The sequence below is a fragment of the Ranitomeya imitator genome, chromosome 6 (genome assembly GCF_032444005.1).
Source record: "Ranitomeya imitator isolate aRanImi1 chromosome 6, aRanImi1.pri, whole genome shotgun sequence".
In the NCBI taxonomy this organism is placed as follows: Eukaryota; Metazoa; Chordata; class Amphibia; order Anura; family Dendrobatidae; genus Ranitomeya; species Ranitomeya imitator.
The window spans coordinates 572364784-572382346 of record NC_091287.1 but is presented as its reverse complement, the minus strand read 5'-3'; the positions used below and the strand labels follow the sequence as shown (position 1 = coordinate 572382346).

Sequence of the window (17563 nt, the reverse complement as noted above, 5' to 3'; positions counted from 1 at the left end):
ATGTGCGGTCTAACTAGGGATTTGTACAGAGGCAGTATAATGCTCTCATCATGTGTATCCAGACCTCTTTTAATGCACCCCATGATCCTGTTTGCCTTGGCAGTTGCTGCCTGGCACTGGCTGCTCCAGGTAAGTTTATCATTAACTAGGATCCCCAAGTCCTTCTCCCTGTCAGATTTACCCAGTGGTTTCCCGTTCAGTGTGTAATGGTGATATTGATTCCTTCTTCCCATGTGTATAACCTTACATTTATCATTGTTAAACCTCATCTGCCACCTTTCAGCCCAAGTTTCCAACTTATCCAGATCCATCTGTAGCAGAATACTATCTTCTCTTGTATTAACTGCTTTACATAGTTTTGTATCATCTGCAAATATCGATATTTTACTGTGTAAACCTTCTACCAGATCATTAATGAATATGTTGAAGAGAAGAGGTCCCAATACCGACCCCTGCGGTACCCCACTGGTCACAGCGACCCAGTTAGAGACTATACCATTTATAACCACCCTCTGCTTTCTATCACTAAGCCAGTTACTAACCCATTTACACACATTTTCCCCCAGACCAAGCATTCTCATTTTGTGTACCAACCTCTTGTGCGGCACGGTATCAAACGCTTTGGAAAAATCGAGATATACCACGTCCAATGACTCACCGTGGTCCAGCCTATAGCTTACCTCTTCATAAAAACTGATTAGATTGGTTTGACAGGAGCGATTTCTCATAAACCCATGCTGATATGGAGTTAAACAGTTATTCTCATTGAGATAATCCAGAATAACATCCCTCAGAAACCCTTCAAATATTTTACCAACAATAGAGGTTAGACTTACTGGCCTATAATTTCCAGGTTCACTTTTAGAGCCCTTTTTGAATATTGGCACCACATTTGCTATGCGCCAATCCTGCGGAACAGACCCTGTCGCTATAGGGTCCCTAAAAATAAGAAATAATGGTTTATCTATTACATTACTTAGTTCTCTTAGTACTCGTGGGTGTATGCCATCCGGACCCGGAGATTTATCTATTTTAATCTTATTTAGCCGGTTTCGCACCTCTTCTTGGGTTAGATTGGTGACCCTTAATATAGGGTTTTCATTGTTTCTTGGGATTTCACCTAGCATTTCATTTTCCACCGTGAATACCGTGGAGAAGAAGGTGTTTAATATGTTCGCTTTTTCCTCGTCATCTACAACCATTCTTTCCTCACTATTTTTTAAGGGGCCTACATTTTCAGTTTTTATTCTTTTACTATTGATATAGTTGAAGAACAGTTTGGGATTAGTTTTACTCTCCTTAGCACTGTGCTTCTCTGTTTCCTTTTTGGCAGCTTTAATTAGTTTTTTAGATAAAGTATTTTTCTCCCTATAGTTTTTTAGAGCTTCAATGGTGCCATCCTGCTTTAGTAGTGCAAATGCTTTCTTTTTACTGTTAATTGCCTGTCTTACTGCTTTGTTTAGCCACATTGGGTTTTTCCTTTTTCTAGTCCTTTTATTCCCACAAGGTATAAACCACTTACACTGCCTATTTAGGATGTTCTTAAACATTTCCCATTTATTATCTGTATTCTCATTTCTGAGGATATTGTCCCAGTCTACCAGATTAAGGGCATCTCTAAGCTGGTCAAACTTTGCCTTCCTAAAGTTCAGTGTTTTTGTGACTCCCTGACAAGTCCCCCTAGTGAAAGACAGGTGAAACTGCACAATATTGTGGTCGCTATTTCCTAAATGCCCGACCACCTGCAGATTTGTTATTCTGTCAGGTCTATTAGATAGTATTAGGTCTAAAAGTGCTGCTCCTCTGAGTCAGAGAGACAAAGCTGTTGGGCATCACTGCACACTGCCTCTTCTTCCATTTCTCCAATGCTGCTTGGCTGGCCCCCTGTTTCCAAGCCAAGAGATTCAGAGAACAGAAGTAGAGACGGCTCCTGTCCTGGGCTCTCTGACTGCCTGGCCAATTTGGCAGGTGGTGAAGAGACAGATGGCTGCTCTCCAGTGCTCTGTGCCTGAGAGGATGTGGCACTAACTGAAGTCGATGCCGAGGCGTTAGCTGCCATCCACCCGACAACGGCTTCAATTTGGTCTTCACGCAGCAGCGGTGCACGGCGCTCTCTGACAAAGCTGCGCATGAAGGACTGTTCCCTGCTGAAACTGAGTGACGACGAGTCACCGGCGCCCGCAGCAGGCACAGAATCACCACGTCCTCTCCCTGCTCCTCTCCCTGCTCCGCGCCCACGCCCACGTGCCTTACTCCCTGCCCTCTTCATCTTGGTTGACAGATAAAGATAAGCAGAAAAGTACTAAGGCCTTAGTGTGCTTATTCCTGAAATGCTCCTCCTAACAGGTGTAAGAAACACTAATGTTGTAAAGTGTGGACTAAACTTTATTATTTTTCAAATGTGGCCTACACAAGTGTTAAGTGGTGTTTGGTGAACTTTACTTTTTTTTTTTTTGCAGATCGGGCTACAGAGCTAGTTTAAATCACACGGAGACCGTGCAGACAGCCGTAAACGGCGCTGCAAGGCCCATAAAACCTCCTCTAGGTTATCCTATTTAGTGTTTTTCCACTATTTAGCTGGAGACGGGTGGAAAGACACTAATAGGGATTTTTTTTTTAAATTTTAAACAGGCTGCACTATTTGAAAAAAAGGAAATTTTTTTTCAAGGTATGAGGCAGTAACGCACCCTGAGCTGAATCCAACCGGCTATGGCTGCACACAGACTACAGGGCGAGCTGCGCTCACACAGAGACCGTGCAGACAGCCGTAAACGGCGCTGCAAGGCCCAATAAACACCCTCTAGGTTATCCTATGTAGTGTTTTTCCACAATTTAGCTGGAGACGGGTGGAAAAACACTAATAGGAAATTTTTTTTTAAAATTTTAAACTGGCTGCACTATTTGAAAAAAATGAAATTTTTTTTCAAGGTATGAGGCAGTAACGAACCCTGAGCTGAATCCAACCGGCTATGGCTGCACACAGACTACAGGGCGAGCTGGGCTCACACGGAGACCGTGCAGACAGCCGTAAACAGCGCTGCAAGGCCCAAAAACCCCCCTCTAGGTTATCCTATGTAGTGTTTTTCCACAATTTAGCTGGAGACGGGTGGAAAAACACTAATAGGAAATTTGAGAAAAAATGTGCAGCAGGCTGCACTAAGAGCAAAAAAGAACAACTGTGTGAGGCAGTGTGAACCCCCCCCTGAGCTGAATACAACCGGGTATATGGCTGCACACAGACTACAGAGTGAGCTGCACACACACACACACACAGAGACCGTGCAGAACGCTGTTAAAACAGCGCTGCAAGGCAAGAGCAAGGTGAACAGTGAAGATCACACAGCGTTTTGCTAAATTAGCCTTTGGAAAGGAAAATAAAGCAATTAGCTAGCTCGACTGGCCCTCAGTTAGAACACAGCGTCCTGTCCCTAACTGAAATCACAGCAGAGTGAGCGCAAAATGGCGGCAGCGTTTTTTATAGTGCAGAGTGACATCATTTCAGCAGCCAATCACAGCCTTGCCAGTACTTACATGCCCACCATGCTAAACAGGATGTGCCCACACTTCCAATCATTCCTCATTGGCTGCTGCGTTCAGTTTGAATTCTGGGAACTTCCGATTCCGGTATCCGATACGCGGGAAGTATCGGAATTCGGTATCGGAATTCCGATACCGCAAATATCGGCTGATACCCGATACTTGCGGTATCGGAATGCTCAACACTAGTCAGCAGGTATTAAGACTCCTAAATATTTTAAGGCATCGGTCTTCCACTTAAAAGAGAAGGACACCTGGAGCCGAGAGACTAGATCATCAGGCTGGGAGATATTGAGCGCCTCCATCTTGGAGTAGTTGACTTTAAAGTTTGAAACCTCCCTGAACCTACGGGCCTATGATACAGAGCTCCAACATGTTAGGTCCCACTCCCAGTTGCTTCAGGGAGGCACGTAGAAAGGTCCAGCCTAGGCGATCAAGCGCCTTCTCAGCGTCAATAGATAATAAACATGCTGGTACCTTTCCTGTGCGCATGTACGAGGTCAGAAGCAACGTCTTCACCGTGCTATCCCTGGCCTCCCTGTGCGGCACAAAGCCCACCTGATCACTATGGATGGACCCAGGGAGAATAGGGTTCACTTTTACCAGCTAACACTTTCGCGAACACCTTCACATCCACATTAATGAGGGATATGGGCCTATAGTTTGCACACAATAGGGGATCTTTTCCCGGTTTAGGAATCACGGTGATTGTGGCCATCAGCGTTTGGGGGGCAAAGGGGCAGCTGGCCGAGATGGAGTTAAACAGTTTGGTCATGAAGGGAACCAGGGAATTCGCATATAACTATAGAAGGCGGCGGAGAATCCGTCAGGACCAGGGCTTTTACCATTAGCCAAAGATTTTATCGTGTCTAAAACCTGTTCCGAGAGAGGACTCTCCAGGGCCTCAGACTCCTCCACCGACATAGGCGGGAGCTCTGTGTCCCGGATGTAGTCGTCCACCCGCGCTTGAAACTCGGAAGGGGACATATCAGACAGCGGGCCGCTTAAATTGTAGAGAGAGTCGTTGTCACGGAGTTACCGCGACAGAGCAATACTAGAAGACCACGGTGTCTGACGGCTTCTGCTTCATCGCTGAGAAGAAGCACTTCTATGTATTAAAGGTGCTTTGTTTTGGGGCAGAATGCTGGACACAGTGGGGCAGAATGCTGGACACAAAGTGGAGCAGAATGCTGGACACAGTGGGGCAGAATGCTGGACACAGTGGGGCAGAATGCTGGACACAGTGGGGCAGAATGCTGGACACAGTGGGGCAGAATGCTGGACACAGTGGGGCAGAATGCTGGACACACAGTGGAGCAGAATGCTGGACACAGTGGGGCAGAATGCTGGACACAGTGGGGCAGAATGCTGGACACACGGGCAGAAATGCTGGACACACAGGGGCAGAAATGCTGGACACAGTGGGGCAGAATGCTGGACACAGTGGGGCAGAATGCTGGACACACAGTGACAGGGGCAGAATGCTGGACACACAGTGACAGGGGCAGAATGCTGGACACACAGTGACAGGGGCAGAATGCTGGACACACAGTGACAGGGGCAGAATGCTGGACACACAGTGACAGGGGCAGAATGCTGGACACAGGGGCAGACCGTGAGACCCTGGGGCAGAATGCTGGACACAGTCACAGGGGCAGAATGCTGGACACAGTCACAGGGGCAGAATGCTGGACACAGTCACAGGGGCAGAATGCTGGACACAGTCACAGGGGCAGAATGCTGGACACAGTCACAGGGGCAGAATGCTGGACACACAGTGACAGGGGCAGAATGCTGGACACACAGTGACAGGGGCAGAATGCTGGACACAGGGGCAGACCGTGAGACCCTGGGGCAGAATGCTGGACACTGGGGCAGAATGCTGGACACAGTCACAGGGGCAGAATGCTGGACACAGTCACAGGGGCAGAATGCTGGACACAGTCACAGGGGCAGAATGCTGGACACAGTCACAGGGGCAGAATGCTGGACACAGTGACAGGGGCAGAATGCTGGACACAGTGACAGGGGCAGAATGCTGGACACAGTGACAGGGGCAGAATGCTGGACACAGGGGCAGACTGTGAGACCCGGGGGCAGAATGCTGGAAATTGGGGCAGAATGCGAGACACTGGGCAGAATGGAGATACGGGGCATGATTGGAGACACTGGGCAGGATGAAAGACATGGGGGCATGACTGGAGACAGATGGAGGGAGGATTGGAGACAGATGGGGCAGAATGGAGACACAGGGGGCATAATTGGAGACAAGTGGCAGGATTGCAGACACGGGGGCATGGTTGGAGACATAGGGGGCAGAATGGAGACAGATCGTGCAGGATCATGGGGCAGGATGGATATGATGGAGACAGATGGGGCCGGAGAGATCACATGGGGTGATCATATGGGGCAGGATGGGGAGATCATATGGGGCAGAATGGATACTCATGAGGGCAGGATGGGAGAACATATGGCTGGAGCCAGGAATGAGACACACGGTATCCAGGATGGGGAATATTATTATCATAGGGGCTAATTTAGGGATATTATTACTGCAGGGATGTATTTATTTTATTTTTTGAGTATACTGTTTTTAAATGAGGGGGCGGTCCTGTTACTGTATAGAGTGATACTATGTTGCCTCTTTTTCTTCATGTGGTGTAATGTAGAAGTTGTGAAAAATTAAGTAATGTATTCTACAAGCGGAGCTTGAGATAACTGTGTTATTTCCTGCAGAGACGAGTCCTGGCTGGATGAAATGATGGCGGTCTGTGCTGGATGAAAGATGAATGACTTCACCTAGAGACGTCACTCGTGAGTCAGTGTGTTACCTATACACTGTATACTATATACAGAGCTCCTGTGTGTAATTTCACTAGTGATCACTGTATTACCTGTACACAGACACTGCATACTAAGTACAGATCTCCTGTGTATAATGGGACTTATGGTGATAGTATGGTGCTTTTTTTTTAAATACTGATCAGAATTGTAGTATTCAGTCACAATGTGGTGGTAATATGTGGTCTGGACATGGTGTTGCGGTATTTGTTCCTTGTATGTGTATTATTCGATCACTGTGGTGGTAATATGTCATCTGGTCATGGTGTAGCGGTATTTGTTCCTTGTATGTGATATTATTGGTCATTTTAAAAATTGAAAAATAAATAAAAATATACCTAAATTGTATTGCATATTTGAACAAATATTTAATAGATTACAGTAGAGTAGGGCCCGGCCAAAAGTGTCTACCGTGTTATGGTGGCGGCTTAAAAAATCTTTTGGCCAAAACAAAAGCTGCTGGCTATATGTGTGATCTGGTGATGGGAACTGTTAATGTGTGACAGGTGAGAAGTGGGGATTTTCCAAGAGAGAGCGGTGGGACTGTGGACAGCTCGAGGGGTGGAGCGTGAAGGCGAGGCTGGTGTGGAGCCTGGGCGGAGTCTCAAGGGGGCCCCGAAAATTTTGCCAGTATGGGGCCCCGAAATTTCTAGTGGCAGCCCTGAGTGTACACACCCCATATGTGGTTCTAGCCCTGAGTGCCAGAAAACCTATATGCACCTCTACTGTCATGCGCCAGCGTGAAGGTGTCAGCTGCTGGCCTCTGATTGGCTGGGGGTTGGCATTGGTAATACAGTGCAGAGAGTCCAAGAGCACTACTGAAATAAAGAACTGCTGATTGAAATGTGTCACTTTGTCCTTCAAAGATTGCAGACCCCCATATTCAAATGTCTTCTATAAGCGGCCCATATGCCCAGACAAATTTGAGACCCCTGGTGTAGATAGTGACCTGGGACTGTGGGAGGTAATTACTGGACAGGAGGAGAAGATAATGAAGATAGAGACCTGGGACTGCGGGAAGTAATTATTGTACAGGAGAGGATGGTGTAGATAGTGATCTGGGACTGGGAGAGATAATTACCGAACTGTAGGAGAAGACAGAGTAAATAGTGACCTCGGACTGGGGGGAAGTAATTACTGTGCAGGAGAGGATAGTGTAGATAGTGACCTGGGACTGATGAGGTAATTACTCTACAGGAGGAGAAGATAATGAAGATAGAGACCTGGGACCACAGGAGGTAATTATTGTAATTATTGTACAGGAGAGGATGGTGTAGATAGTGATATAGGAATAGTAATTAATGTACAGGAGAGGACAGTGTAGATAGTGACCTGGGACTGGGGGGAAGTAATGTACAGGAAACAAAAATAGTGTAGTGTGTTATGATCTGGTGGCCATGGAGCAGCATGAGACGTACTCTGGAGAAGGTGGCTCCTGTACTGACCGCAAACCCTGAACTTAGCAGCGCAACTAGAAGTAGCCGTGGGGGGTACCTAACGCTCCCTAGACCCCTCGACACAGCCTAAGAATTAACTACCCCTAAAGACAGAAACAGGAAACCTATCTTGCCTCAGAGAAAATCCCCAAAGGATAGACAGCCCCCCACAAATATTGACTGTGAGAGGAGAGGGAAATAACATACGCAATCATGAAATCAGGATTTAGCATAGGAGGCCATACTAGCTAAAAAGAAAGGATAGAACAGAGTACTATGCGGTCAGTATTAAAACACTAGAAAATATCCACCACAGAAAATACAAATCACCACATCTGACTAAAGACATGGAGGGTATATCTGCATCTCCAGAGACACAGCTAGGCTGCAAAAAATCCTTCACAGACAAAGCTGGACAAGACGAAACATGAAAATGCACAGAACTATAAGGTCCACAGCAGGTGGACAGCAAAAACAAAGCCAGGACTTATCTTTGAAGAAAAGCACAGCGAACAGGAGAGACCAGAAGGGATGTGAATCCTCCAAAAACAATGGACAACTGGCACTGACTAAAGGATAAAGCAAGGCTATATAGCCCAGCCCAAATTGCAAAAAATAGATACACCTGATAAATGCTGCGATCCAACTACCACTCATAACCACCGGAGGGAGCCCAAGAGCAGAATTCACAACAGTACCCCCCCCTTGAGGAGGGGTCACCTTACGAGAGCCCCCAGGCTGATCAGGACGAGCCAAATGAAAGGCACGAACCAAATCGTCAGCATGAACATCGGAGGCAACAACCCAAGAATTATCCTCCTGGCCATAACCCTTCCATTTGACCAGATACTGAAGCTTCCGCCTCAAAAAACGAGAATCCAAAATCTTCTCAACCACATACTCCAACTCCCCATCAATCAACACCGGGGCCGGAGGATCAACAGAGGGAACAACGGGCACCACATACTTCCGCAACAAAGATCTATGGAACACATTATGGATGGAAAAAGAGGCTGGAAGGGCCAAACGAAAAGACACAGGATTGATAATCTCAAAAATCCTATAAGGACCAATAAACTGAGGCTTGAACTTAGGGGAAGAAACCTTCATAGGAACATGACGGGAAGACAACCAGACCAAATCCCCAACCCGAAGCCGGGAACCAACACACCGACGACGGTTAGCAAAACGTTGAGCCTCCTTCTGAGACAACACCAAATTGTCCACCACATGAGGCCAAATCTGCTGCAGCCTGTCAACCACAGAATCTACACCAGGACAATCAGAAGGCTCAACCTGCCCTGAAGAAAAACGAGGATGAAAACCAAAATTACAAAAAAAAGCGAAACCAAGGTAGCAGAACTAGCCCGATTATTAAGGGCAAACTCGGCCAATGGCAAGAAAGCCACCCAATCATCCTGATCAAGCAGACACAAAGCATCTCAAATAAGTTTCCAAAGTCTGATTAGTTCGCTCGGTCTGGCCATTTGTCTGAGGATGAAATGCGGAAAAAAAAGACAAATCAATGCCCAGCCTAGCACAAAAGGCCCGCCAAAACCTAGAAACAAACTGGGAACCTCTATCGGACACAATATTCTCCGGAATGCCATGCAAACGAACCACATGCTAAAAAAACAATGGAACCAAATCAGAAGAGGAAGGCAATTTAGGCAAAGGTACCAAATGAACCATCTTAGAAAACCGGTCACAAACCACCCAGATAACAGACATCCTCTGGGAAACCGGAAGCTCTGAAATAAAATCCATAGAAATATGCATCCAAGGTCTCTCAGGGACTGGTAAAGGCAAAAGCAACCCACTAGCGCGGGAACAGCAAGGCTTAGCCCGCGCACAAATCCCACAGGACTGCACAAAAGAACGCACATCCCGCGACAAAGAAGGCCACCAAAAGGACCTACCAACCAAATCTCTGGTACCAAAAATCCCAGGATGGCCAGCCAACACAGAACAATGAACTTCAGAAATCACTTTACTAGTCCATCTATCAGGAACAAACAGTTTCCCCACTGGACAGCAGTCAGGCTTATCAGCCTGAAATTCCTGAAGAACCCGTCGTAAATCAGGGGAGATGGCAGAAAGAATCACCCCTTCCTTCAGAATGCCGACCGGCTCAAGAACCCCAGGGGAATCAGGAAACAAACTCCTAGAGAGGGCATCAGCCTTAACATTTTTAGTACCAGGAATGTACGAGACCACAAAATCAAAACGGGAGAAAAACAGGGACCATCGAGCCTGTCTAGGATTCAGCCGTTTGGCAGACTCGAGGTAAATCAGATTCTTATGATCGGTCAGGACCACAATACGGTGCATGGCCCCCTCAAGCCAATGTCGCCACTCCTCAAATACCCACTTCATAGCCAACAACTCCCGATTGCCGACATCATAATTGTGTTCCGCAGGCGAAAACTTCCGAGAAAAGAAGGCACACGGTTTCATCAAGGAACCATCAGAATTCCTCTGAGACAAAACGGCCCCTGCCCCAATCTCAGACGCGTCAACCTCAACCTGAAATGGAAGAGAAACATCCGGCTGACGCAACACAGGGGCAGAAGTAAATCGGCGTTTAAGCTCCTGACAGGCAGAAACAGCCGCAGAGGACCAATTTGTCACATCAGCGCCTTTCTTCGTCAAATCGGTCAGAGGTTTAACCACACTGGAGAAGTTGGCAATGAAACGACGATAAAAATTAGCAAAGCCCAAGAATTTCTGAAGGCTCTTCACAGATCTGGGTTGGATCCAGTCATGAATAGCTTGGACCTTAACAGGATCCATTTCTATAGACGAGGGAGAAAAAATAAAACCCAAAAAAGAGACCTTCTGAACTCCGAATAGGCACTTAGACCCCTTCACAAATAAAGCATTATCACGAAGGATCTGAAATACCATCCTGACCTGTTTCACATGAGACTCCCAATCATCGGAAAAAATCAAAATATCATCCAAATATACAACCATGAATTTATCAAGATAACTCCGAAAGATATCATGCATGAAGGATTGGAACACAGATGGGGCATTAGAGAGTCCGAATGGCATCACAAGGTATTCAAAATGGCCTTCGGGCATATTAAATGCAGTTTTCCATTCGTCACCCTGCTTAATACGAATAAGATTATATGCCCCTCGAAGGTCAATCTTGGTAAACCAGCTAGCCCCCTTAATCCTAGCAAACAAATCAGTAAGCAAAGGCAAAGGGTATTGAAATTTGACCGTGATCTTATTCAAGAGGCGATAATCAATACACGGTCTCAAGGAGCCATCCTTCTTGGCAACAAAAAAAACCTGCTCCCAATGGTGAAGAAGATGGCCGAATATGCCCCTTCTCCAAAGACTCCTTAATATAGCTCCGCATGGCGGCATGTTCTGGCACAGACAGGTTGAAAAGTCGGCCCTTAGGGAGCTTACAACCTGGAATCAAGTCAATAGCACAATCACAGTCCCTATGCGGTGGAAGGGAATTGGATTTGGGCTCATCGAATACATCCTGGAAGTCCGACAAAAACTCAGGAATTTCAGAAGAGGGGGAAGAGGAAATTGACATCAAAGGAACATAACCATGAACCCCCTGACAACCCCAACTAGTCACAGACATAGATCTCCAATCTAACACCGGATTATGTACCTGTAACCATGGAAAACCCAGCACAATATCATCATGCAAATTATGCAACACCAGAAAACGACAATCTTCCTGATGGGCTGGTGCCATACGCATGGTCAACTGTGTCCAAAACTGAGGTTTATTTTAGCCAACGGTGTAGCATCAATGCCCCTTAAAGGAATAGGGTTCTGCAAAGGCTGCAAGGGGAAACCACAACGTCTGGCAAATTCTAAGTCCATTAAGTTCAGAGCGGCACCTGAATCCACAAATGCCATGACAGAAAATGATGATAATGAGCAGATCAAGGTCACAGATAACAGAAATTTAGGTTGTACAGTACTGATGTTAACAGAACTAGCGATTCTCTTTGTACGCTTAGGGCAATCAGAAATAATATGAGCAGAATCACCGCAGTAAAAACACAACCTATTCTGACGCCTGAATCTTTGACGTTCAGCTCTAGACAAAATCCTATCACACTGCATAGGCTCAGGGCTTCGCTCAGAGGACAACGCCACAGTGTGCACAACTCTGCGCTCGCGCAAGCGCCGATCAATCTGAATGGCCAGAGACATAGAATCACTCAGACCATCTTTAACGGATTCAGAAAGACCCTTTCTGAAAATTGCCGCCAAGGCATCCTCATTCCATTTAGTCAGTACAGACCATTTTCTAAATTTCTGGCAATACGATTCTGCCGCTTCTTGACCCTGACACAGGGCCAACAAGATCTTCTCAGCTTGATCCACAGAATTAAGCTCATCATACAATAACCCCAATGCTTGAAAGAAAGAATCAACATTAAGCAAAGCAGGATTGCCAGTTTCCAGGAAAAATGCCCAATCCTGAGGGTCACCACGCAGCAGGGATATGATGATTTTAACCTGCTGAATGGGATCACCAGAAGACCGGGGTCTCAATGCAAAAAACAGTTTACAGTTATTCTTGAAACTCAAAAATTTGGATCTGTCACCAAAGAATAAATCAGGAGTGGGAATCCTAGGTTCTAAGGCAGGAGTCTGAACAATATAATCTGAAATACCCTGTACCCTAGCAGCAAGCTGATCCACACGAGAAACTAACTCCTGAACACTCATGTTATTACTAGGTTCCGCAGCCACCCAGAGATTAAGAGGGAGGAATAGGCTAAGGAAAAAAAATGGCTCAAAACCTTTCCTCCCTTCTTTTGAGATGCAATTAACTCATTGTTGGCCAGTTGTACTGTTATGATCTGGTGGCCTTGGAGCAGCATGATACATACTCTGGAGAAGGTGGCACCTGTACTGACCGCAAACCCTGAACTTAGCAGCGCAACTAGAAGTAGCCGTGGGGGGTACCTAACGCTCCCTAGACCCCTCGAAGATAATGAAGATAGAGTCCTGGGACTGCGGAAGGTAATTATTGTACAGGAGAGGATGGTGTAGATAGTGATATAGGAATAGTGATTACTGTACAGGAGAAGACAGTGTAGATAGTGACCTGGGACTGGGGGGAAGTAATGTAATGTACAGGAGAAGGTAGTGTAAATAGTGATATAGGAATAGTAATTACGGTACAGGAGAAGACAGTGTAAATAGTGACCTGGGACTGGGGGGAAGTAATGTACAGGAAACGAAGATAGTGTAGTGACCTCGGACTGGGGGAAGTAATTACTGTACAGGAGAAGATAGTGTAGATAGTGACCTGGGACTGTGGGAGGTAATTATTGTACAGGAGAGGATGGTGTAGATAATGACCTGGGACTGGGAGAGATAATTACTGAACTGTAGAACACAGAGTAAATAGTGACCTGGGACTGGGGGGAAGTAATGTACAGGAAACGAAGATAGTGTAGTGACCTCGGACTGGGGGAAATAATTACTATGCAGGAGAAGATAGTGTAGATAGTGACCTGGGACTGGAGGGAAGTAATGTACAGGAGAAGGTAGTGTAGATAATGACCTGGGACTGATGAGGTAATTACTGTACAAGAGGAGCAAACAGTGCAGAAAGTCACCTGGGACTGGGAGATAAGGTAATTACTGCACATGAGAAAATAGTGTAGATAGTGATCTGTAGATGGGAGAGGTAATACTGTACAGGAGGAGGAGATAGTGTACATAGTGACCTAGGACTGGTGGAGGTAATAACAGTACAGGAGAAAATAGTGTAGATAGTGATCTGGGAACTGGAAGAGATAATTACTAAACTGTAGGTGAAGATAGTATAGATAGTGATCTGGGACTGGTGGAGGTAATTACTGAACAGGAGCAGAAGGAAGTGTAGATAGTGACCTGGGACGGGATTGGGGGTGGAAATTACTTTATAGCAGGGAAAGATAGTTTAGATAGTGACCTAGAACTGATGAGTTATTTACTGTACAAGAGTCATGATTTGATTAATAAATACAGTTTAAACATTCAGTTTCAGAAACCTGCAGTAAAAAGAATAACCTGCAGGTGGCACAACAACCTCAAATTGCTCCGTTTATACTCCACTGACACACACAAATGATACACCATTTCAAAGGTCAAATTACCTGCAGGTGGCATTTGCCTTGGGGTCTTTCCAGCTTGCCGAAGTGCTTGCCCAGGCTATTTCAGGCAAATTCGAGGTTTGCACACTTCACTGCAGGTGAGGCACATATGCAAACAAATTTGTAAACATGCACTACTTTTTCAGAGATTACTTCGCCCCACACACACAAATGGTGAGTCACATATGCAAACACATTTTTTAATATGCACTGCTTTTTCGGTGATTACTTCGCCCCCACACATACACAAATAATACACCATTTGAAATGTAAACTTGCCCCGTTCAGCAAGAAAAGACACAAACAAACCACACATTCACGATTTGATCAATAAATACAGTTTAAACATTCATTTTCAGAAACCTTGCAGAAAAAAAAAACAATAACCTGTAATTGGCGCCACAATCTAAAGACATTTTTTTTAGCCTCTGCTTATCAAACCAGTTTATTGTATTACCAATCTACATATATGAATACCTCTCTGTGGTCATCATCTCATTAAATACATTAACATTTGACCAGCTTGATTTTCCTGAAATTGCCTGCGCCCCCGACAACCAATGTGCAAAAATTTCTCATGGGCCAAATAGTCACAATCTATAATTGAAACTGTCCCCACAAGTGCCCTGAAACCAAAATGCCAAAAACTGTAGACACACAATAAAGTCCTTCTAAGTATAAGGGCCACTTAAATAGTGGCCATAGATTTCCCCCTGGCTCCTTTGATCCTCTGTCCAGCGGCACCCATGTGCCCATGATGATTTTATTGCCCGTTGTCCCTCCACACTCTCCAGCTCCTGTTTGCTGGGTAGATTGCAGCGCTCATTTTGGTGTTTCTTTATGGCTGTCCTGTTTCAGTTGTGTTGATCTCCGGGTTTGATCCTGTTCTTTGTGCCATTGAGTTATTCTGGTCCTTCCTACGTCTGCTTTACTTCAGCATTAACCCATTCCTGCTCAGCCACGGGAGCTGCGTGAATATGGTCACTATACTTAGAGGGGCTTTATTGTGTGTCTACGTGTTTTGGCATTTTGGTTTCAGGGCACTTGTGATTGTACACTTTCATAACTTGTCATTCATGCTCAGGATTTATTATTATTCCTCTATTTTTTGATAATTGCATGTTACAATCCAGGGTCTAGGGGCCTTTTGTTTCTTGCATTTATTGCATGTGATCATTATATATCATGCATGGGGGGGACACTGCTTTGGTTTTAAGTATGCTTTAAACGTCTTGTTAATAAAGTTTTGCCTTTTTATACCTAGCACTGTGGTGTGCATTCCCTACAGTGGTACTTTTTCCTGTGTTATCCGCTAAGGTGACACTCGGCTCAGGCTCGCAGCGGTCTCAGCCGAGGGTCAGTTGCATATAGCGTCCAGTTCTCTCGCATAACAGCATAATCGGATGCCATTCGCTGGTGTGAGCGAACCCTGAGGACGAGACGAGGCTTCTGCAGGGCCACGTGTAGCCGTGGGCAGGTGGCCGTCACTTGCTAACACTGTGCTGCTCACCTTTGCGGCCTGGTACGAGCCTTGTGATTGGCTGCTTGGAGGAAGCGCTGCTCTGTTAGTGAATTGCAGAAGGGTTCCTTGGGGCCGGTGTCAAACATCAGGTCATCTGCAAGTAATGGATGGTGAGGGTTGTACTGCAGAGAGCCCAGGGATGGAGGCTCTGTATAAGGATCGCACAGCCAATAATGTGTATAATCCCATAAGGACCTGAGTCTACACATCAGGAGCAACAACAAACTCAGCCCAGCTATGTCTGCACGTGCTCAGCACTGCTAGCTCTGCACATGTAAGTATGTATGTATGTATGTATGTATGTATGTAGAAGGCACATTTCTTGCACTGCATGGCTCCCGTCGGGGGCCCACATTTGCGCTTACCTTTCTTGGAGAGGTGTGCTGGGAAGTCAGCGCGGTGTCGGATATACGCGCTGTCACCGTCAGCAGAACACAAGCCGTCCTTCACTTTTTTGACCAGAAAGGACCTTGGCATTGTTCCTCTTGTCTTCCAGAGGTCAGTGCAGGGAGGAGGAGATGGTTATGGAGGTGAAGATAACCAGGGGAAAGGAGGGACATCAACTTGCAGTTGCCCACCAAATTCCTCTAAAATGGGGGCACAATATTCTCCTGTAGGTCAGAGACACTGAGACGGAAGGTGGGTGAAGTCCCGGCCCTTAAAAGAAGCAAATCCTCTGCTGGGCAACATGAGGTCTGAGGAGTTGTGCACCTCACAGAGACCGACTCCAGACTTCAGCACCGGACAGCAGCAATGGTCAGGGCAGCCTCCAGAATTCACAGAATTCAGCAGTGGATAGCAGCAGCCACAACGATCAGGGCAATTCAGCACTGGACAGCAGAAACTTCAATGGTCAGGGCTGGCTCTGACCTTCAGGTCTGCAGAGGCAGCCTCAATGCTCAGGGCAGGCTCCAGAAGTCAGCAGTGGACAGCAGAAGCCTCAATAGTCAGGGCAGGCTCCAGAAGTCAGCAGTGGCCTCAATAGTCAGGGCAGGCTCCAGAATTCAGGTCTGCAGAGGCAGCCTCAATGGTCAGGGCAGGCTCCAGAAATCAACACTAGACAGTAGAAGCCCCAATGGTCAGGGCAGGCTCCAAACTTCAGGTCTGGATAGAGGCAATGTCAACTGGTCAGGACACTGTCCAGATTTCAGCACTGGAGGAAGATAGCCTCAATGGTCAAGGTGGACTCCAGATCTCAGCACTGGACAGTGGCAGCATTAATGGTCAGCGCAGGCTCCAGAGTTCAGCACTGGACAGCGGCAGCATTAATGGTCAGCGCAGGCTCCAGAGTTCAGCAGTGGACAGCTCCAGAATTCAGCACTGGACAGCTCCAGAATTCAGCACTGGACAGCTCCCAAAACAAGAGACTGCTGCATCTTCACAGCTGTGAACGACCCTGCTGTGCACTGGGGTCTCCTACAAGCTGACCTTTGATGCTGGGGTCTCATACACCCAGGTTTGCCATGTGAAGGTGTTATTTACCCTGGTTGGTTTTGTAGAGGTCTCATTCACCCCAGTCTTTGTGGTAAAGGTCTCACTTCTGTTGCTCAGTTTTATGGATGTTTACCTCAATCTTCTCTGTTTTATGGAGGTCTCATGTCCTCTGTTGTGCGAGGTGGAGGTCTCATTTGCCTTCTTCTGAATGCAGGCTATCATAGGCCTTAGATGTTATCAGAGCAATGTCGCATAGCTCTGTCCTTGTCCAAGCTGTCTCTCGGTGCCGGTTGTCTCTCTCCTCCTGCTTGGTATCATTGTCAGTCTACAATCATTTCTGCTTGCTTCTCCCTCTGTTTCTCTGTGCCGGTTATTTCTTTCATCCTGCTCTGTATCATTGGCAGTGTAAGGCTATTTCTGCATCCCTCGCTGTCTCTGCTCCTCCTTCTTCCATCAGTCTCTCAGCCTTCGCCGTCCCTCCTTTGCAGACGTCTTGCTGGTCTAGGGCTCAGGATATGTGATCAGCTGCTGCGGGCGGTTGGGAGAAATGTTCCGGAATTCCGGTGGGAGCCCCTGATCTGTACAACTGCTGCTAAACTCTGCGGCCTGATCTCTGCAGTCAGAAGAGGAAGTGGAGCCAGAGGGAGAGTGCGCTG

General features: G+C 46.5%; 1 protein-coding gene across 1 annotated transcript in view; it reads right to left on the bottom strand.

Moving 5' to 3' along the window:
- The window catches only part of SCRT1 (scratch family transcriptional repressor 1), a 49739-nt gene extending 32381 nt beyond the window's left edge, over positions 1 to 17358 (bottom strand). The window contains exon 1 of the mRNA XM_069732129.1: positions 15839 to 17358. Coding sequence (XP_069588230.1) covers positions 15839 to 15950 — 112 coding nt within the window. The 5' untranslated portion in view covers positions 15951 to 17358. The remainder of the gene's footprint in view (positions 1 to 15838) is intronic.
- Positions 17359 to 17563: the final 205 nt, after the last annotated feature.